Source organism: Leptonychotes weddellii, chromosome 5 (assembly GCF_054177405.1).
Source record: "Leptonychotes weddellii isolate Sample4059 chromosome 5, ASM5417740v2, whole genome shotgun sequence".
In the NCBI taxonomy this organism is placed as follows: Eukaryota; Metazoa; Chordata; class Mammalia; order Carnivora; family Phocidae; genus Leptonychotes; species Leptonychotes weddellii.
This window is the reverse complement of record NC_138373.1, coordinates 117,263,551-117,286,478: the sequence shown is the minus strand read 5'-3', so window position 1 is coordinate 117,286,478 and position 22,928 is coordinate 117,263,551. Positions and strand designations below refer to the sequence as shown.

Sequence of the window (22,928 nt, the reverse complement as noted above, 5' to 3'; positions counted from 1 at the left end):
GCAGCTCTCTGGTGGTCAGCCTCATGCAAACCCACCTCTCAGGTAAGTGGTCGTACAAACCAAAGACCAGTTCATTTACAAGGAGAACCAAAACGGCCGGGCTGACTGGGATGTTTATGCCAGTTGATCAAATATTTGCTCCCTACAGGAAACTCTACATGGAAAACCTGATTCTAATCAGCCGTGTTCTTGGCAAATGGGGAGTCCGAGGAAGGCCTATGCTTCAGGTTGATATTTTCAGCCATCTGCAGGTTGGGGATACACCTGCTAAGTGGATCCCATGTTTATAATGTCAGCTTCTCCTAAGAACAAAGCTAAACATTCACTGACAATTTTTTGATCTTTGGATCCTCCGTAGACCACAAATTCTATCTCTACATATATTAATGACGATGACTAGTTAAACATTTCTTATTCTTTTACACATGATTTGAATGCACGTCTAGACTTTGCTTTTCCTGCTTGGAATTCATGCCTTTTAAAATGAAAGTTTCAGAAAGAAAAATCTCAATTCATGTTGTACTAGACTAAATACCAGTGACGAGCCTGGGAGAAAGTTCAGGAGTCTCCACTGGCCATGAGAAGACTGACTGCTCTACAAATCTCTTCAGTGATTCCTATCCCTAGCAGGGACATTAACAGGGGAACTGAAACAGAAATTCTGTTTTTATTAAAATGACTTACCAGCATTTTTCTTTTCACGTCCTTGGCTTATGATCTCCAGTAACTTACACTGGTTATTATAAATATGTTTTTCTACATCCTGGGTTTGAAAGCAAAAATGCAACAGGGATGGTTTTTGAGCTTCCTGTCATCCCTTCCCTTCCAGTTCCTCCATTCATTATTGCCTTTCCTATTTCTTTTTCTTTTTTTTTTTTTCCCATCATGATTACTCTTTAATTCCTGTCACTCATTTCCCCCATCCCTCCACCCACCTCTCCCTGGGAACCATCCGTCTGTTCTCTATAGTAAAGAATCTATTTCTTGGTTTCTCTCTCTCCTTGGGAAAAGGCTTTAAAAGAATCAGAGAGAATTAAGTGAAAACCCAGAGAGGATCAATGCGCGTGCACACGTCGCTGTGTGCTCGGTCCTTCTGAGGATGTGTGCAGGTGCGTGATGGCTGCGTGTGGTTGCGCAGGCTTGGGTCCCTTTGCGCTCGGGCCTCCAGGGGTCCGCACAGAGGCTGGATCGCAACCGCAGGCACCTGCTTATCTTTTCTCAGCAGTGATGCGGGAAGGAGGAAGAGGAAGACACCTTCATAAGGGGCCTGATGGTAAAACACGGGGTGAGAGATTCCAGGTTTCGTAAACCAAATAATCCATTTCGGAATGAAATCGATGTTTAGGCTGTCCAGACGTCCATGTCATATTTATGAAGAGAACAGAAAACCCTCAGTGATTCTAACCCCATTCCTTGACTTGGTATCCACATCCACATTATAGTAAGATTTTATAGCAGGTGGCATCTAAAGGTCTCAGAAAAGCCTTTCTAGACGATGCCATACTCACGATTGCCTCTCGCCTTTATTTATGTTGTTCTCTCTCCTCCATCTCTAAATCCTACTTAGGAATCTTAGGCCAGGGCGGGGCCTCACATTTTGCTGCTCAGTGAGGTCCGGCAGAAGCCAGAGGGAACCGATCTAGATAAACTCGCTGCCTGGGGAGGTGCTGTTCATGGAAACATCTATTGACCACAAGGCTGGTGAATGCTGGTCATCGGCCTAACTAAGTAAGGGAAGCGTGTGCCTGGTGGAAAACGTCCCAGCTGCTGTGGGAAACAGAGCCCAGGAAACAGCAACAATAAACATTTACAGAAAAGAGAATCACACCTCTAAGCTCCCCAATGAAGGACATTTGCATTCAGAATAATGAAAACAGAACATAAATTGTTTTTTGGTAGAAACGTATTGCAGGATGAAGCGGAAGGTAGTTGAGCTAAATCTTCATCTACTGTAATGTCTAAAATTGATGAACAGTAGCAGCATAAGCATATTCTTTAGAAACATGGGCCTCGTTCAAGAACAAAAAGCTTGAAAGAGCAGAAATTCCATGCTGCTGGAGAGCGAAATGGATGTGTATGAGAGAACTATATCCTCAACAGTGAGCTCATGGGTCCCATTCAACTCCTGAAACCATGTGCATGTATTACTCTGATAAAATAACATTTAAAAAAATGGAATTTTGTCCACTTCCATAACTCAATGCATTGGAAAGTCAGTATGACTAATTCCTCATTCCCTGTGTAAAGACAAAAGATCACAGCTTCTCCCATCTTGCACATTCCTCAGTTTGGAACCGTTTATCCTGTGCAATCCAAAAACACTGTAACTGGGGCAGTGAATTCCCCTGGGCTAGCCTGTCTAAGAAGGTCTATTTTCAACATTTCTGGGTTTTCTGCACACACAGGCTTCACATGCAGGAGCTCTCGTTGAAGGAAGAATCATTTGATGACATTGAAATACTTTGCAATGAGACAAACATTTGCAATCATTTTTAGGGGAATGTACCCCTTACATTGCCACCGATGAGCATAAATTTGCATTCTGAATGAAGAGGAAAACAAAGTAGTGAAATGTTAGGCAAGTCTTGGTTTGTAAAGATGGGGACTAGTCCCCTGGGAGTTTGTATGAGTCCTCTCGTAAGTCATTTGTACTTCTTCATTGTTTATTTGCACATACCTGGCTTCACACAAGTAAGAAAAGATTTTTACTACTTCTGCTTCTCCCTTAGTTATACACCAGATGCCTTACCTGAAACTTGAAGACTGGGGCGAGGCTGCTCCAAACAAAAGTACCAAAGCTCAGAGCCAGAGAGTTCTCTGGGCACAAAGGCTTTGCAGTAGAGAGCTGTATAATGGGGCAGGAGGGTCAGCAGCAGACCGACGCCCCTGCCCCACAGCCCAGGCTAACCGGGTTCCTTACCGTCCTCGGTCATGGAGATGCCAACAGCACTCACTTCAGCCGGGTAAACGGTCTCCAGTCTCCGGGTGGGGCTGGACACAGGTGCCTGGGGAGAGCCATCCCAAGCCCCGGACGGCAAGAGCGCCCCTGACTTGCATGCCAGGCCCCCCGCCAGCCAGTTCTGCAGCAACTGTGGCTCAGCTCAGGGCTCCTTGCCTTCAGTCCACACTCCAGGGCCTTCCAGACCAAGAAGACAAATGAAGAAAGAAGACAGTTTGGGGATTACTGCTACCCAGGCCACCTATGGAACTGTTCGGAATATCAAAAACCTGTTGAAAACCCAAAGTGGCAGTGAGTGCGGTGAACATCATACTAGAATAGAAATCAGCAGGTCTCTAGCCATCAACTAGTTAATGTCTGCTCCAGAGCAAAAGCTTCATCCTAATTTGTTAATGAAAGTTGAAATCACTTAAGCTTTTTGGGCCTCTTTGGCTCTATATTAAAAACAAGGAGGTTGATGCGATGCGTAATAATAAACTCACATTTACTGAGTACTTACTATGTGCCGGTCACAGTTGTGAATTAGATATTTTAGTTGTCACAAAAACCATAATCTCTCCTTTTATAAGATACAAGGAAATCAAAGCACAGGAAGGTTAAATAACCTACTCATTTGGAAAGAGACAGAACTTCGATTCAAAACTCCCAAGCCCCTGCGTTTACCCATTTCGCTTTTGTCAACTTCTAGTGTATACTATTCTCGTTCTGTTGTTTTTATCAGTTGGAAGATGTTTAATCTCTCATTCCAATGCTATATATTTGACTTCTCATAGATCAGTCCTCTATGTACCCATCAATCCTTGAGCCTCCAAACATCACTGAAAAGCCTATATTTATAATTCAGATATGAGAAGCCAGGGTTTTGTACCCATCTGTGGATAAAGTATGGAGAGGGACAGTATGTCAGATGAAAAATCGCCAACCAAAACATGCTAGCAAGCCCCATCAGGAGCGGATGTAACAAGATTCGGGGACTAGGAACACACAGCCGTGTGCTCTAGAACCATCCCTGAAAGGGCAAAGTCCTGGCATGGCATGTGGTGAGGCACGACATGTGGAGGGGAGCTGTAGTCACGCGGGCGGGAACATCCGGATTCCGATGCCTGCATATAGGTCCTCCTGTTGCCCAGCGTAGGCGAGCCTGTCTTCCTCACTGACCCTACCTCGACTTCTGTGAAATAGGGGTGTGTCAAGTGCCTCACAGGCCTGTCCTAAGAATTGAGTGGGATGCAGAAAGGATGAATACCTACCATTTGCATCAACATGGATAGAACTGGAGGGGATTATGCTAAGTGAAGTAAGTCAAGCAGAGAAGGCCAATTATCATATGGTTTTACCCATATGTGGAACATAAGGAATAGTGCGAAGGGCCACAGGGGAAGGGAGGGAAAACTGAATGGGAAGAAATCAGAGAGGAAGATGAACCATGAGAGACTCTGGACTCCGGGAAACAAACTGAGGGTTACAGAAGGGAGGGGGGTGGGGGGATAGGGTAGCCAGGTGATGGGTATTAGGGAGGGCCCATGTTGTGTTGTGATGAGCACTGGGTGTTATAACCAACTAATGAATCATTGAACACTACATCAAAAACTAATGATGTACTATATGTTGGCCAATTGAATTTAAATTTAAAAAAAGGAATTGAATGGGATGACACAGGAAAACACTTGGCAAACTGAAGACTCGTTATTCGGAGAGGATCCCCGGACCAACAGCATCAACATCACGCAGTGGCCTCCCATAGGGCATAGGCTTATCACTCAACCTTGCCCTAGCTATCAGCTGTCTCTCAGACTTTTGTGACTGTCCAAGCAGCCAATTTTATTTTTAATAGCTCGGGGTATTGGAGGGTGTGCAAGGACCAGTCAGTGTCGCAAAGGAGAGAATCTCAATCAGCACCTTAGATTCAGGCTGATTGGAAGTCAGACCCTTCAGGCTTTTAAAGAAAGCAAATATACGCCTTCTGCAAGCATAAAGCATGCTGGCCCTCAGAGCCGGGTGATCTGGAGGTGTCCGGTGTCCCCTTGGCTGCAGCCACAAAATCCGGGCTCCAGACCCATGTACAAGCTCGTTTCTGAGATACTGGTGGGCTGTAGCCAGGCAGAGGGAGAGCGCAAAGATGGCGTCCCTCGGCCTACATTCCCCGAGAGCTCCTCTGGAGTCTCTGTGTGCCGAACCTGAAACCTCCTCCTAAAACTAAAGCTCCAGGACTAGCAAGTAGGTCTCTCACAGAAAGGCTGTGTTTGTGTTTCAATCTGCTGTCTGTGTAGGGCCCTGGGGTGGTAGCCTGCCAAGAACTGTCTCTCCCATTGTTACAGTCCCTTGGCACCCAGGAACACAAGCACCCCCCACTCCCGATGATCAAGGGGCATCTCCAAGGCGGCGGCCACAAAAACCAGGGCACCGGATGCAAGAACTGGGGTACCAGACACCTATAAAAGCTCCCCTCCAAGAGATGCTGGCGCTCTGGAGCACGACAGAGGGAGAGCAAGAAGGTAGTGCCCACCCTCCAAGGTCTCAGGAAAGGGTCCCAGCTGGCCTTAAATGTGTGGTGCATTAGAAGCCTGCCCCTCAGGCTGCAGCTAGTTGATCAGCAAACGGGCCTCTTTCCAACACGATTGAGCTCCTCGGTCTGTTGTGTCTTGCTGTGCCTTGGGGGCACTAGCTGACTGCAAACTCTCTCTCTATTGGCTACAGTCCTGTGCCACCTGCGAGCGTAAGCCGCATTGGCCACCAGAGCTAGGCAACAGAGAGGTATGTGTCCCCTGGTAGCAGCCACAAAAATCAGGGCACCAGAGAAGGGTATAAGCTCTTCTCTGCAACATTCAGGGGGAGCCGGGGCGACACAGAGGGAGAGGGCAAAGATTCTGTTCACCAGCCTCTGTTCCCCGAAGAACCCCTTTGATGACTCTAAGTGTGTCAAACCAGAAGCCTGCTTCTCAGGCCAAAGCTCCCCGAAAAGCAAACGTGCCTTTCTGAGACAGACTGGGGTGTGTTTCAGTCTGCTGTCTGCGTAGTGCCCTAGGTGTGGGAGTCTGCCAAGAACTGTCTCTCCAATTGTTACAGCCCCCCGGGGCCAGCAACACAAGCCCCCCACCCCCCACCCCCCGCCTCCAGATCCAGGCAATCAAGGGACATCTCCTAAGTGGCAGCCACAGAAACCAGGTCGCCAGACATAAAAATCAAGGCACCAGACCTGCGTAGAAGCTCCCCTCTGTGAGATACGGGCACTTGCGTGTGGCCGGGGGAGAGCATGAAGATGGCGCCTACTGGCTGCAGTGAGGCAGAGAGGGAGTACAAAGACAGGACTCACTGAAAAAAAGGTTTTAAAAAAGGGAAAAAAAAAAAAAGGAAAGGGTGAAATTTTTAAAAAAGATAGTGATTGCAGTGATTGCTGGTATTAGCAAGGAAGAGGGAGAGCATGGAAGATGGCCCCTACCAGGTGGAATATAGCGATGGCACGCAAAGGAAAGGAAACAAACAACCAAACAAAAAAACGATGGCTCCTGTTGGCTTTAGCAAGGTGGAGGAAAAACAGGAAGATGGGATCCAACAGTTTCTCTCCCTGGAGGGTATCCCTGCAGGCCCCTGCCACTTAAGCACAATACTTTAAAATTAGGAAATGAGCTTCTTTCACATAAAGTTTGGGGACTTTTCAGAGGACTGCTTCTGTACTGGCCCTGGATCAGGTGAGTCGACACACAGTCCCTTGAAGAGACTCAGTTTGCCATAGCCCCACGGGTCTGGTGGATAGGTGCCCTGATGGTCTTCAAAGCTAGATATTTTGGGGTTCGTCTCTCAGGTGCTGATCTTAAAAGTTGGGGTGCCAGATGTGGAGTATGAACCCTTTGCTTCTTGGGGAGAAGCCCCAGGTGTTGAGTTCCCAACCGAGAGTGGGTTGCCATCTTGAACCAGAACCCCATACTGAATACTTTAAGCTGAAGGAGTTGGAGAAACAGCAAAATGGACCCCCTTCCCATAGCTCTTCTCTTCGGAAACAGGTCATAAAACCCCCATTCGAGAGACGTCCAACTTGTACCTAGAGGAAGGGAGTGTTCTTATCTCTGAAGACAAAGTGACACCACCAAGAAGAATCTGAACAAACAGGTCTTGCTCAATTTCCCCCAGTTTACTACACTTACCTCATACTTTCTGACCTATCATATTTTTACATGACTGGCCACTTCCCAGCAAATGTAGCATAAAAAGACTCAGGTTTATCTGTTTCTTCAGGTCTTCATTTCCTTATGAAGGCTCCCGGGTCCTGTAAAATTTATACTAAATAAATCTGTGTGCTGCTCTCCTATTAATCTGCCTTTGTCAGTTTAATTTTGAGACCCAGCCAGGAACTCTGAGTGGCTTGAAGAAAACATTTTACTACCTTACTCTAGCTTAACTCCAATTTATGTGCATAGACAGACACACACACACACACACCATTGTTCCTTCTTTTTACCACTCATATCATTTTCTCCATCTTCCAGTCCCCTGGTCAAAAATTTATCACATGAACACATAAATTTATTAACCTGTCGAAGCGTCAGAATGGAAATGGAATGGTGCCATTCGTAAATCACTATTTAAAAAAAAAAATTCTTTGCATTTCAAAAGTGATTTAAATAGATGTCCTAAATTTGGTTTGTTTAAAAAACAGTCTGTTCCAGAAAGTCTGTGACTAAGACATGAATAAAAAAACTAAAACACACTAAAGAAGTATTAGTGTACAGACTTAAATAATTGTGCATTGTTCTAAAACTTAAAAGGTCAGAGACCTTTGGGTCAGGGGAGAGAAAATTTCTCAATTGGAGAATATCCCTGTTGGGTTTATGTATTTCTCAGGAGCAGTGCTATTCTCAATTTTTTATTTGTTTGGTTTTGCTCTTGCCACAAAGGAAAAACGGAAGCTAGCCTCCTGGAAGGGCCAGGAGACTCCCGCCTTGAAAAGTTAGCTGCCAAGCACCAATTCTCAGGGGTAACCGGCACAGAGTTTCCTGGGAGGACTTGGTCATCAGGATCCTCCTGCGCCCAGGAGCGAAGGAGCTAAGGTGGGGGATACATTTGCCTCTCTAAAAAGGCTCCATAGGAGTTGGTTTGACTCTGCCTCAGAGATCGGATTAAACAAAGCACTATTTGGTAACAGTAGAAAGTCTGTCCAAAAAGTGCCCCTACATTTGCATGTATTTATTTACATTTTGTTCTAAAATCTCCATGCACTTAGGATTCAAGCACATCTGGCTATGGGGTGAGTCTCCAGGGTCCTTTAAATGGCAGAGGCGGCAGGCGGTGCCCGCAGTACCAGCGTGCCAGAGGCCGGTGGGCAGGAGCGGCCACACCCGCCGCAGCCACTTGGGGCATTTTTGGTCACTCTCAGTGGGGGAGCCACTAAATTTGGCAGTGACCAGAGACCACTCCCCAAAGAGCCACAAAAGAGAAACGAGAATGGCACCTGTCCCATCACAGCGAAGGACCAGGACCGCTGCTGCGCGTGGATGACATTCCCCGGGGACACTGAGGACCAGGATGAAGCGGGTGGGGGGGGGAGGGCTGCGTCCTGCAGGCAGGTCACATCAGGGACCAAGAAGCACAACTTTGCGATTGTATTGACGAACTCTTCCTTCCCTCCCCTCCCCCCTGCCCCAAGACTGGTGGGATACGGGACACAAAGGCGAGAACAGAGGAGTCTAAGGTGGTGGAAGCACGAGCTGTACATCTGAGATTGAGCTCCCAGATGGGGCACTTCGTAACAAGAAACGCTACCGGGCTCGCGGCTTTTGCTACTCAAACTTAGAAAGAATGAAATTCTCAGCCGCCTCAGCTCCTGCCCGAAGCCCCGCCGGCGCCGCGGGCCCGGGGCCCACCGTTCCCCAAGGGCGGCCGCGCGGGAACGTTCGCTCGCTTCTTCATTCGTGGACAGCGGCGCACGCCTCGAGATCCGTGGTTCGGCTTTGCTTCCTTGACCTGCGCCTTCCGGATCACCACTAATCGTTTCCTTAAAACCTGGAGGTGGCACCATTAAACCCTTGACAATGAAAACTAGATACGATTGCGACGCTCGAGGAAGGGAGAGCAGCTCCTTCCACGGTGGACAGGACCGTGCTGAGGAAACAAGTTGGATCTCGGGTCTCAGATTCCACATGTGTCACCTACTACTTGCAGGGTCTCGGACGTAACCCTAAGTCTTCTGTGAAATGGAAATAGGAATCATGTGTGCGTCTCAGAAAAATAGGGACCCGATGAGGGAAAGCGGCTGTCCTGAAGATTCTTCCCTTCCCTTCCACATTCCCTGCGGACAGGCGCCTTCACGCCCGCGCCCAGTCCGAGGGGGCCGCCGCGCACCACCCTCTCACCCGGCCACAGCTCATCACGGCCCAGGTGGACGGCTGAGCCGGGCTCGACCCGTCTGAGGTGTGTCCTGGTCGTCCCTCAGCTCCACTTCCCTCGTGCGAGCCTCGTTCTCAGGCAGGCAAGCCGCCCCGGCGGCTCAGGCCCACCGCCGCCAGCCAGCGTAATGACTCCCCCCCGGGACTACCGCTTCGCTTCCAGTTCCAGGCAAACGCCCAGGGATGGTTCTGATGAGCCTGAATCGGGCCATACAGTTACCCCCAGCCCAAGTGCTGTTGCCAAAGGAATGAAGGCCCCATTTGATTCACCGGGGCCGGAGTCACGTGTTCTTCCCTTGCCTGAGGGAGGGTGTCAGCCTTACTGGCTTCATAGAGATTGAGGACTGGAGCAAGACAGTTTGCCAGGGGAAAATCAGGGGGTACTGTTGCCCAAAGAAGGGGCAAGTCATATGGGGAGGACTTTTAAGAGGTACTCCCAGCTCTTCCCACCATGAGCACCTGAGGTATCAAAATGAGAAGTAAGTTTTCTTCAGGCAGGAAGAACTCTTTACTGTAAAATGGGCAGAGTGACCCTAAGCCTTGCAGGCAGATGCTACCGACAGCCGGCCCTCGGCTGCGGCCCAAATACTGATGGCGCCCCGAGCACGGAGAGCACGCTCCCGGTGGATGAGTCAGTCACGGTCCTGAGGCGCAGCCTCCCCACCCACAAGCTCACTGCCAGTTCCCTGAGTCACCCCAAGCCCCACCCAACGTGTTGTGCTTTTCCCACAGTTCCCTTGAATCTCCCGGGACAGATGGCTGGCTTTCGGAGCTGAGGAAAAGAAGGGGTGTCTTTCAGAAACAGGAGTGCCTCTCCTGTGAGCAAAGCTAGCAGAAGGGCTGGCTCAGGTGGGTGGGGGTGGTAATTATTCTCTTGGCAGTTCCTGGTGCACTTAAAATCAGATTCTTTCTTATCAAGAATTGATTTCATATGTAACCTCTTTTTTTTTTAATTTCTGTTTAAAAAAGAAACAACAGACAAAACCCAAAACCATATTCCATTCTTTCAGAGCCAGATAGCTCAGATGTCTCTTCCCTGCTCGAAGCTTCCCCTTCCATCCTCCGTCCCACGTACCTGAGAGGCAGCCTTAGCGCCCCTGCCCTGTCCACTCCCAGCACAACTTTGACGCCAGTTACAACGCTTCTCGTGTTGTTGGGTGGCTAACTGGGCGGCCGCCTGGCTGGTGCACCGGATGCGGGATGCCTCAGGAGGGTCCGGAATGATGCCCTGCTCTTCTCGTTCCCTTGAGTCTGGCACATAGAAAGTCCTCCCCAAATGTCTCAGTGAAAGAGCGAGAATGAGCCAATGGTTACCAGCGCTCGGGGCCCAATGTGTGAAAGATGATCTACAGTGGAGTGTCTTCCCAGAGGTCAGTGGGCCCCTCGTGAAGTAATGAAGCCTTTTGCTTCTTAACATAATCCTGAGTAGCTTCTCTACTGCAGATAATTCCAGGGACTGCTCTTGAGAGCCAAGAATATCCGCACTAGAAGGAAACCAATTTCGGTAATCGTATAGGATGATAGGCCTGAGGTCTTACGACTCACTTCAGGGGGAAAACCACAGCAGCCTAATTGCTGTCGTAATGCTCCATGTTTGGATCTAATATGAAACATTCACTAAGTGCTTTATAATTACTCTGCAATTAATTTAGATTCTTATGCAGTTGTGCTTTATGAAAAAAAATTCAGCAGTATAAATATAAATGATGAATAATAGGCAGTAGCTGACTATCAGGGTCTGAAATCTAACATGCAATGGGCTGTGTGATTTCCTCGTTTCTATTGGAAATCATTTAGAAGTGATTTAAAGGTGTCTGGAGAAGAGTAATAACATCCTATTATTCCAAATCATAACAATAAAAAAAAAAAAACCCACAGTGAAAGAGAGAACAATTCAAATCTGGCTTACTGTGCCATCTTGCCATATACCCTGGGAAATATGAAGAAATTTTTTATTTACCCACCTTTCACTTCATAAATGTTAATTGAGCATCTACTGTGTGCTAGGCAATATGGTTTCCACGTGAAGAAGATGGTGAATGGAAAGGTAAGTCACTTCCCCTGAGCATAATGGGCTGAAGCTCATCAAAAGAAGTGAGGATTTCCAGCTTATTTACTTGTTCAAAATAATGTCTTCCCAAAGACCCTTCTTAATTTAATCTTGTGGTGTTCCCACAGCACCTGCCGCCTCACGAGACTTGCCACGTCACGTCAGTTTGGCCTTCAGTGTTCTCAATAACTCTTAATGTGGCAGGCGATTCTGGGTCTGATTTTGCACCCGGGAGAGCGAAGTATCTGAGATGACACCACAGGCCAATTATTGAGCCAGGCCCCAGACCAAGCTTCCTGGCCCTGACTCCGGTTCTTTTTCCAGTTCCTCTGCAGTTAAACAGGAGGTCAGACTGGTGCGGCTAAAAACGGCTTGAGAATTCAGCTCTGGCCAACACGTGTTATCGGGAGTCTTTCTCAAATGTGATCTCATTTATATGCGGGTGGGGCCATGGAGACATTGAAGGATTGAGACTGTGATCTTTGGCACCCATCCTTCCCTCCAGTTACGTGACGAAGACTTTCCCCATTCACGGAACCCAGCCAAGGAAAGATGGGGTTGGATGCAGAGCACCGCGGGTAAATCAGGGGTCCCTGATGCTGCAAGCTTCCGACAACCACCACGAAAAATGCACTAGGTTCTGGAATCCTTGGATACTGCTTAAGAGCTCATCTGGCTCTTCAGAATCAGACACAAAAATCAATGACACGTGTCCTTGAAGAAATGAAAGCCCACAGGCTTTTAGCTTTGCCGAGTTAAGATTTTCCTCAAGTGTTCCTCAGCCTGCAGCTGGTATTTAGCCTTCTTAAGTGAGCCCTTCAGCCCCAGTGCAATATCAACGGACAGAACTGAGTGGCCACCGGAGAGTCCCCTCCTCTCCGTCCCTCTGCCTTCTCTCAACTCTGGGGCCGGAAGCCAATGGCCTCAAATAAATCCTCTCAGTTTACAAGACCTGGTGAGTGTAAACATCACTTACCGGAGCCATTCGCCTGTTAATGCCTTTTGCGTGGGTCCATATCTGAGTTGGCGATCTCTTGCAAACTCCAAAGAGTCATGAAGAAAGGAAAACATTTCCTAAGGGTAAGTGATATAATGCTACTGACTGAGTCGTCTCCCTTTGGAATATGTTGAAGCCCCCGTATCCAGGTCTGTGGAGACGGGGCATCTGGGGACGTAATTAGGTTTAGGTGACATCATGAGGAGAGAACCCTCATGGTGGGATTAGTGCCCTTCGAAAAAGAGACACCAAAGAGCGTGATTCCTCCCTCTTTCTCTCTCTCCACCTGCCTGCACGGAGACACGGCAAGAAGGCAACTGTGTGCAACACAAAGATCGAGCCCTTGCCAGATGCTGAGCCTGCTGGACGTCCAGTCTCCAGCACTGTGAGAAATATATTCCCGGTGTTGGGGCCACCCAGGCTTAAGTCTTGTGTGGTGTCCGCACTGAAGAAGATAGGTCATATAGGGGAAAGGGATGAAATGTAGCACCAGAAAACCTGGCTCATCTCTTGTTCTTACTTAACCTCTTTGTGCCTCAGTTTCTTTATCTGCAGAATGGGGGAATAGAAGTCCCCTCATGGCCAACATCACGAGGTCGTTGTGAGAATCCAGCCAGAGGAGGTTTGGGAAGGGTTTTGTAAACTGCCAACAGAACGGCTTTTTTGCTCTTCTGTTGGAGATCTTTAATAATGTGTTGCTGGGAATCTGCCACTACAGTTGAAATCCCAAAATTGTTTAGGCAAAAGAAGTAAAAAAGAGGTAGGTTAAGAGCTCTACATTTTTTTTTCTTTTAAATGCTGCAGGGTTGAACTCATGCATGCAAATTTTTAAGTGAATTTTTATGATTTGGTTGTCTAAAAATCTGATAGAACTTTCAAAATCTTGTAGAGTTTCTTTATTAGAACTCATAAAATTATCGTAATTCTACTTGTTTAGATTATGTGATTGTGTTATATTTTATAGTGTTTATATTTTATATTATATAGCATTTTCTATGACATTGGGGGCAGCTAATTAAATTGATATGCAGAATCTGACAAATAATTGGCAAAGTAGTTACTGTATTTCATATACTGTAACTAAGATATAAGTGACCTGAGGTTAAATTGTACCTGTTTTTCAGGATTGAATTTATCCTATGTTATCACAAATGACAGGGTGGCAGCATGTGATACTTCAGCCCAGCTCTTATATAGACTTCTTTTTTGATTTTTTTAAAATAATTTTTTTAATTTTAGAAATTGAGATTTATAGAAAAACTGTGAGGCCAGTACACAGAGTTCCCATAAACTCCACACCTCGTTCCCCCTATTATTAACATCTTTCACAATAAATGAACCAACATTGATAACATTTTTATTAACAAAAGTCCATACATTATTGAAATGTCCTTGGTTTTTATCTGCTGCCCCTTTTTGGTGCCAGGCTCCCATCCAGGGTACCACAGCGAATTCATGCCTCTTTAAGCTCCTCATGGCTTTGACAGTTTCCCAGACTTCCCTTGTTTTTGATAACCTTGAGGATTTTAAGGAGTATTGGTCGGGTATTTCATAGAATGTCACTCTGTTTGGATTTGTCTGAGGTTTTGCTCATGATTAGAGTGAGGTTATGAGCTTTGGGGAGAAAGATTTATAGACATTACTTAAATTGGGGGATATTCCAGTAGAGAGTCAGGCAATTCTTGGGCATAAGGAAAAATCTTTTGACCTGAAGCAGCATGGTCCACAGTGGACATCTCACAACTGGAGAAGTACTTCTAAATACAAAGAGAATCTTCCAGCAAAGTTTATTCGCCTAGTAGGCTTAACAAATCTCAGGATGCCACAGATTGCCACAGGTCTGTTCACTATGTTAAATCCTTCCTTTCTGAAGACTTTCAACACAGTCTCCTGTCATACATCCTTTTGTTTTGTTTTGTTTTGTTTTGTTTTGTTTTGTTTTGTTGTGGTGGGGAAAAGACTTTTGGTTTTGTAATAGAATTTAATTTGAAAACAGTACTTTTTTGAGAGAAATCCTCTTTTGGAAATGTTACTGAGCTACATTAAGTATCTGAAACCCCCATGTTATCAGGAATGTAAGTGCGTGAATAAGAGCATGGCGTCTGTGTGCTGGAAAGAACTCTGTAATCCTGCTGCTGACCAGATTCCTTTCCTAGTGGAAGAGTCAAATTGATGGAGTCTCTCCCACACCAAACACCTGGGATGCTATTAAAAAATGAAATGGAAAAATGAAGGCTCTAGATGCAGGGCATGCTGGATAGACTAGTATGACAACTGAGGACAACCAAGTCTGAATCTGAGTCCAGGCAATTGCAGGAATCCTGAAATCCTCCTCCCAAGAATTAACTACCTTATTTAATTTTCCACAAAGGCTATGCAGTTAGTAAAAGGGGGAACAATTTTCCAAATATAGAAAAAATACAAATATTATGTAACACATATGCGTATGCTCTAGCTGAAGTTTGGTTTTGACAGTTGACAAACATGCCTTGATGTATGTGTGAGTGGTCAGTGACTCAATCCGTTTCTAATCCCATTGTAATCTTTATAATGATTCTGTTACGTGCAGTTATAACAATAATAGCTAATATTTATTTACAGCCTATCTGTGCTTGACATATTTTATCTCATGTAATCCTGTCTAGATACTCACTCTCCTCTTCCTTAAAAGAGGAAGTTGAAGCTTTGAGAAGTTAGGTATCCTGCCCAAGGGTACAAAGATAAGGTCAGGATTTGAACTCAAGGCATGGACTGCTGCGATCCAAAGTGTCGGGTCCTACTGGGCTAAACTACCTCCGTGTCATTGAGTTCATTTCAAAATGCCTTCTGGGAGAGCAAGGACCATATCTCTTCTTTTCTTAATAGATGGGGTCTCACAATTAATTTCCATTCACGTGGCACAAGTTTAGTAATATTTGAAAATAAGGAAGAGGAGGATGTGTTACTACTACTGATCATCACTGTTAAGGTAAAGAAAAAAAATCAAATACTCTCATCTCCTAATTGACTCCCAGACCAACAGTAAGAGAGGGAAAGGCCAGCCACTCAGCAGCCTTGTCACCTGGAACTAGAGCTAGATGGGCTCAAATCTCCAGGTCCTAAGATATAGTGTATTCATAGAAAATTTGAGGTATTGGAATGGCTAATGGTTGCCATTGACAAGATAGAAAGAGAGTTTGTTACAGTTCCCAAGAGAAGGGGACATGCCACATGTTGGGGGGCAGGCACACAAACGAAGCACCAGGGTCAGTCAGGAGGCTGAGGGAGCTTTGGGCAAGGGCCTTTATTGTGGTTTCTATGGGAAGGAACAGGTGAGGCAGGGTGAACAGGCTGGGGATTGGCTTGTTTGAATAATTTTAGCAGGCTCTGGGATACAGGGGCTGTGCCTAGTTGTCTGGTACCTGGCCCTGATGTGGTTAGGGCAGGTGGAGTGTGAGAGCCTGACACAGGAGGTGGGTTGCAGTGTGGACTCTGGATTGGTTGATTTGTTATTTGAAAAGCACTCATGGGCAAGTTGTTTACTATCTCTAGGAATTGTCTGACCCTAGGAGGTAGAGTCCCACTAGAGACCAGATCCCCAAATGTCAAAACATCAGAATACAGAAAATAAAAGACATGGTTGATAGTCTCCAGCTAGAGGATTTCTGGCCATTCTGAGTTGGGGAAGGCATACAAATGTACCCATAAGCCAGACAGAGTATCCAAAAGCTAATTCAGCTGTAAACAATGGCGACGGTTACGAATGCCCTGTAAGAGGAACCCTCGTATGTGGAGGAAAAACAAAACAAAAACCAAAAACAATGACAACTGGAAGATTAAATGTAACTCTCTGGGCCTACATTATCTGGGTTATCTTAAAAGACTTGTCACAAGGGGCTCCTGGGTGGCTCAGTTGGTTAGGCGACTGCCTTCGACTCAGGTCGTGATCCTGGAGTCCGGGATCGAGCCCCGCATCGGGCTCCCTGCTCAACAGGGAGTCTGCTTCTCCCTCTGACCCTCCCCCCTCTCATGCTCTCTCTCTATCATTATCTCTCTCAATAAATAAATAAACATCTTCTAAAAAAAAAAAAGACTTGTCACAAGTTAGTGCTTCACAAGAGAGAACAGAAAACTTAGTGTCCATCAAGCATTATAGGGTAAAATTGCAACTTTTTCTCTTAAATCCAATTCATTAGCAAGCTATGTACTGTACTCTAGTGTATACAGTTCTCTCTCTCTCTCGCTCCCTCCCTCCCTCCCACTCCTTCTCTCCCACAAACACATAGCAATAGTTTGCATAAATGTGAGCTCAGCTAGCAGACAACACCCACCCATCCCCCTAACACACACCGTATCACACATTCTTAAGAGTCTGCTTAGTGGGTCCAAGTTGAAATGGTTGAAATGGGCCTTTTTATTTTTCTCAAAAGCTACAGTAAGAAACACATCGGACAGGGGAGCCTGGGTGACTCAGTCGTTAAGCGTCTGCCTTGGGCTCAGGTCAGGATCCCAGGGTTCTGGGATCGAGCCCTGCATGGAGCCCTGCATCGGGCTCCCTGCTCAGCGGGAAGCCTGCTTCTCCCTCTCCCACTCCCCCTGCTTGTGTTCCCTCTCTCGCTGTCTTTCTAAAAAAAAAAGAAAAGAAAAGAAAAGAAACACATCGGACAAAGTAAAGTTAGACCTGCCTCTTTGACCTCATAAGATTCCTTAATACCAGAAGCAGTATTTTCAAGCCCAACCGTGCTGTCTCCCTCAAGAAATGTTTTCTTCATAGTCTCGGTAAAATCAAAGACCACATTATCTCAAGTTGCAGCCAACACTTTATTCTCCTCATTAATGGCTCAAAACTGTTGGAAGCCAAAGCCTGAAAAAGTCCTATGGCAATAAATGTGAATGTTTTTCAAAGAGAAGAAAGAAATTGCAAGAGGCTATGTTTCTGTTGACCGTATTTCTGAGTATGTTTCTTTGGCAAAGTCCTCAACCAAACTCAAATAAATTAGACACAGTGCCGATAGAAGTAAAAGAAGTAATCTGTAAAGAATATCCCCGCAAAATAAGGATCCGTTGAACAGTCCGCTAAATCCTGTCAGAACAGAGAAGAAAAAAGGAATGATTAATGTGAGAATTGGTTAAAGTAATTGATGGATTGATTGATTTAATGGTCTGTTTCTTTCTTTTTCCCTGGAAAGAAAAAGGCAAAAAAAAAAAAAAAAAAGGAAAGGAAAGGAAAGCAAGCAAGCTTACCGGCGCAGCTACACGGAAATGGTACATGCTGTCAAAGAATGGGGCCACAGGGAGGCTCCAAATGTGCTGATAGCCCTAAATAATGAATGAAAGAGAGATCCATTTCATAACCACATGTTACACTCCGTGGGAAAGACTATAGTCTGAGAAAGCATTTCTTTGACTCCTCTAGGAAAAGTATCTGTGGCGACAGCTTTTGAGAGGAGTCCCTAAAACAGTCTGCAGCCTCTGAAGGACACCTGGAAGATGCTGAGCAGAGCCCTGTGACTCGGGTCAGCCAGCGAGGAGAAACCCCGACGGGCAGCTCATGGCTCCCCTCTCATGTGGGGAACAGAGGCCGTGCCACAATTCTAGACACACTTCTTCGGGGACAGGAACGGGGACGGGGATGGAATGCCCGGGGGCTGGAAACCATTACCTGTGTCATCTCTTGGGAGACTTCTTGGCGGCTTTGTATCCCTTTGGCTCCCCTTTTGCCATGGAAACATATATTTCCAAGGGTGAATTTGCACTGGAAGACTATCAATGGCTCTGTTGTGCTTCGAGAAACAAAGAAAGAAAGGGCAAAGGGAAAGCAGTTACCAGCTACGCTAGACTACACCTTGATAGAAAGGGGTACCTGTGGGAACGTAACTGGGACACCCATTTGGTTTCATGTAGGCATCTTATTACACAAAGCTCATCAATGCCAATGTGCCTGTTCACATCTCCTTATTACAGAAAGAAACTCAGTCTCAGATGATTACTGTGATAGACAATGTTCGTGCTCCCCTCCCCCAAATTCATATGCTAAAATCCTAACCTCCAGTGTGATGTGTTCGGAGGTAGAGCCTATGGAAAGTGATTAGGTCTTGAGCGTGGAGCCCTCATGAGTGCGATCACTGCTCTTCCAAAAGGACCTCAGAGCACTCTCTTGTTCCTTTGCCAGGTAGACACAGTGACCGGCCTTCTGTGAAACAGGAGGCAGACCCTCACCAGACACCAAATCTGCCGGAGCCTCCATACGGGGCTTCCCAACCCCCAGAACGGGGGAAAGTAAATGTTTGTTAAGGCACTCAGGCTATGGTGTTTTTGTTACGGCAGCCTGAACCCATCAAAACAACCTGAGGGTGCATATGACAGTCTCTAAGACCTAATCTCATCACTGAAATCACCCAGCAGCAGAAGTTCTTATCACCATAGATCTTAAAATAACTTTTGGGGGCACCTGGGTGGCTCAGGCAATTAAGTGTCCAACTCTTGGTTTCGGCTCAGGTCATGGTCTCAGGGTCATGAGATCAAGCTCCATGCTCAGCAAGGAGACTGCTTGAGATTCTCTCCCTCCCTCTCCCTCTGCTCCTCCCCCTGCTCGTGCTCTCTAAATAAATAAATAAATAAATAAATAAATAAATAAATAAATAAATAAATAAATAAAATCAGTTTTGGAGATATCCCTTCTCTTTTCACTGGCAACTGAATTTGCATCTACCTCAAGTTTCCAGGATTTCGGATTCTACAAACCACTGATCTGAGTACATACTGTTTGAAGCAACAAGGTAAACAAATAGGAAGGGATGTGGGGCTGAGTCCCGTTAGAATTTACCTACCGTCACAGCTATCAGAGCGGAAGGCCTGCCAGAAAGAATGATTCTCCTCTGGAGGTTAGCCCATTAATTATCACCAAGAGGATGAGATCCATCTGTCTTTGGAAGTGATCTTTTTGCACAAGTGGGACAACCTACAATCTCAGTTGAGTATGTGTGTTATTTTTAAGTTACCCATATTAGGAAAATGGTTCTTAAACTAAAAAGCCTGATTTAGTGGCTCAAGATGGTCTTCTGCCACTTCAGGGGATACACCATTTTGGCTTATTTCCTTCCATCGAAGCTAGGAATGAATGAGGAAAGGCTATTCCAGGCTACTCAGGGAGTGTAGAAGATAGTCCATTTAGCTCTTGCTCTGTGTGAAATGTGATGAGTTCTGAGTCACAAAATACTTGCTGCTTGAAACAAACCTTTCCCAGGCAAGCAGTTGGGTCCAGTGTCATCAACTCACTGTAGAAGCAAAGTTGATGAGAGAAAGAGTCTGAAGCCTGAGTGAAACAGAGGACGGGGCAGAGCAGTGGGAAATGGATGGAGGAGGAAGGAGAGAGCTGGGGAAGCAGAGGATGAGAGCGGAGGACAGAGGAAAGGGAAGGTGAGAGGAAATGTGGAGGGGGCAGAAAAGGAGAGACTACAATCCAGAGAGACACAAAATAAAAACCATCTATCTTCCTGGTGAGTAGCTCACTGCATAATTTGAGTGAAGTGGGTTGAAGTCTTAAAGTACCGTAATTATTTTAAATACTTGGTAAGAATAGATTAAATTAGAGCTTTGTGATTTTGAAGGAAAGGTAGTCATAATAAAAGCTACCATTTATGAAGCGCCTACTATGTGCCAGGAAGGGGCAATATTCTTACATCTCTCATTTCATCAGGAAGGCAGGAAAGTGATGGTTTAAAGGATGGGCTGAGTTTGAAACCCAGCTCCACGGCTTACTAGCTGTGAGTTTCAGGACAAGTGTATTTGACCTCTCCAAACCTAAGTGTTCCCATCTGAAAAATATAAACTAGAAAAGAAAAACCGAACTCGAGGGTTATTGTGAAGATTATATGACCCACTATTAAAGTGGAGAGTGTCTGGATATGCTCTGTGCTCAGCAAATGGTAGTTATTAATTTCACTACTATTAACAGTGATTCCCACAGCAGCTCTACTTCTTATGGTATTATTTCAAACTGATTTTATAGATAAAAACAGCTCAGAGAGGATAAATGGTTTCTCCAAAAGGTTAGAGAATTAGTAAGTGGCAGAGACAAAATTTGAACCCTGGTCGGCCCGACTCTAAACTCTGACTCCTTGAACTCCCCTGGGGAAGGGGGTGGTATCTGCGTTAGCACTGCTAACAGGAGCTCACAAAAATGGGCAGCTCCCTACCCAGGGGGCTATGCTATTCCTCTTGCTCCCACCCCAATTCAAAGGGACACAGGGGTAGTCTGTAGCTTGTGAGCATCAAACCCAAGGTCACTCCCATTTTACAGGTATGAATGTGAAGCCAAGAGTCTTTCCATTCCACTTAGGGAGGCTGGAAGACTCGAACCTTCATTTTGAAGATTCTTCCCCAAGCTGGCCCACCTCTCAACCCAAACAGCATCAGTCGACACGGACTGATAACTTCCCACCCTCTAACTTACTGATCAAATTGTGAAGTAAGTTCAGACTTGCTATTCAAATAGTGACAGAAGCAGAATTGTTTTCTATAGTTATGCACTTACTTGATTTCCAGAGAGAATTTGACATTGGTAGGTGTGTGCTTATTAACAGGAATATTGTAATTGTAATTTCCAGCGCTGATTATGGGGAAAAAAATAAAACCACAAATCAAAATACACAGGAAAGGCTTCAAAAGGCTTTTGTTATTCATTATATACTATGTAAGCTGTGAAATATTCTATAGCAAACACAGAGAATCAAATTTAGCACGGTAGAGCTCTATGTTTTTCAGAGACGTACCTGTCAAATTTCAAAGTGATCTCTTTTAAGTCTTAATATACAAACTATACCACAAAGATTTATGGTGTGTTAGAACACACAGACAAAATGATGGAAAGCCAAATTCCAGGCCAAATGCATAAAACCAAGTGCACAGGAAACGACTCCCCATTAAGGAGACACACATTTCAGGAGACAACTGAGGCAAAGACCTCAAACCAACAATCCCTCTGGAAAGGAGGACTGAAAATAATGAATAATAGCTTCTCTACACTGAATCACTCCCTTTTAGGCAACATTAGCAGGAAGTACCACACACTTTCTGAACTTGAATCAACTAACATTATGATGGTCCTAATCCCCATTCTGTGATGGAGAAAACGATAGCACAGAAGTACATCCACAGACGCTCCTCCCCCATGCCCCCTGGAAGGGAACTACTTGGGGCAAAGGGGGGCTTCCTGGGATTCCTCCTGTAATGAACACTCCAGCAGAAAAGCAGAGTGTATCTAACACAGATTCTTATGACCTGGCCACACCTTGAATTATATGGAGAAACAACTTAAAACCAGATACATTGGAAGAAGAGCTCGTCACTTTAGATTCTCTTTAATCAATCCTAAAGTAAGTTGTTAAAAATAAGACAGCAGAAGTAAAAGGTACTGATCTGAATTGGGATCAGGAGAGCCTTGTTCTACGGGAAAAAGCTGAGAATAAATGGAATTCACTTCCTACCATGTGCCTCCTGGCATCTGCATGCTTCACAGCAACCCAACTCAGCAGCCTCATCGCAGAGATGAGAAATGGACACTCAGGGGAAATAAACACCTTGTTGAAGTTCTGGAATTTGAAACCGAATCATCCCACTCTTCTTCATTATGTCACCCTAGCAGAGTAATTAATGTCTGTCTCCGACTTGTTTAAGCTCACTGAAGCTCAGGTTCCTTAACGGCAGAATGGGGATCAACCAACCTCAGGGATTTGGGGAGAATTCCATGCGATAATGAATGTCAAAGCCATAAACAAGTCATAAAGCACCATAGTTTATTTTTAAAGCTCAGGGTCATCAACTTGAAGTCTAAGTTACATCAGGTTGCAAAAGAAATCAGGCTGAGAATCCCAAGGATTTGTGACATCAGTTCAAAGTACAGGGTCTTGCCTTTCACTTAGCAGTCACCCCATAAATATTTATTGGAGAAAGAAAAATAAGTCCCCATTCTTAACGCCTTCAACTTGCATATTGTGCTAGCTGAAGCTACTTGTAGTCTGTGCTTAGATTCTAAATGCATCGTTACCTGATGGCACATAATAGACATGGAGGTTGCTGATAACTTTTGCAATACCTGGATTTTTCCCCTTCTAACTGAAAAAGCCAAGATAAGCTTTATTATTTAGCAATTAAAATAATGCTATTCCTTGTTATTAAAATGTATAAATGTCAGCTCATTCATTACTTGGAGCCATCAGTAACAATGTCTTTCTTGTCGATACAATTAATCAGCAGCCCTGTGCCTATGGTATGTGTCCTCAGAGAGTCAGCCACAGAGCTGCCCCCTAAGCTTTTTGCTTTGGACTTACCCATTAAAACGGGAGGCTGGAATCATTGGAGCCCTGGTTTATTGACATTTGCTAATACCAACCATTTTATGATTCCCTCGTCTACCATGTAACAAATGTGTTTTCATTTAAGGAGCATTGTAAGCACACACTGATTTTTACCATGCAGTTTTAGCTTTCATTCCAGCCTCAGAAACCCAGAGCCCTGAGTAAATTCCAGAAACAATCGGGGTAGAATGGGGAGGCTTACCCA

At 45.4% G+C, this 22,928-nt stretch overlaps 2 protein-coding genes across 23 annotated transcripts in view; one reads left to right on the top strand and one right to left on the bottom strand.

Moving 5' to 3' along the window:
• Window positions 1-22,928, top strand: part of LOC115940598 (uncharacterized) — a 404,464-nt gene that overhangs the window by 188,660 nt on the left and 192,876 nt on the right. For 12 of the 22 annotated variants that reach the window (XR_014145795.1, XR_014145785.1, XR_014145783.1 and 9 more), the window contains 3 exons: window positions 6,961-8,004; window positions 8,601-9,364; window positions 11,518-12,469. The exons of 3 other annotated variants lie outside the window; for them this stretch is intronic. The gene's annotated coding sequence lies outside the window, so the exon portion shown is untranslated. Of the gene's footprint in view, window positions 1-1,567; window positions 8,005-8,600; window positions 9,365-11,517; window positions 12,470-22,928 lie in introns of those variants that run through there. 7 more of the 22 variants (XR_014145789.1, XR_014145781.1, XR_014145796.1 and 4 more) reach the window with 4 other exon arrangements.
• The window catches only part of MYRFL (myelin regulatory factor like), a 112,481-nt gene continuing 106,715 nt past the window's right edge, over window positions 17,163-22,928 (bottom strand). The window contains exons 22-25 of the mRNA XM_006732350.3: window positions 20,902-20,976; window positions 18,028-18,148; window positions 17,610-17,684; window positions 17,163-17,448 (exon numbers count right to left, since the gene is read on the bottom strand). Of these exons, the coding sequence (XP_006732413.2) occupies window positions 17,362-17,448; window positions 17,610-17,684; window positions 18,028-18,148; window positions 20,902-20,976 (358 nt within the window). The 3' untranslated portion in view covers window positions 17,163-17,361. The remainder of the gene's footprint in view (window positions 17,449-17,609; window positions 17,685-18,027; window positions 18,149-20,901; window positions 20,977-22,928) is intronic.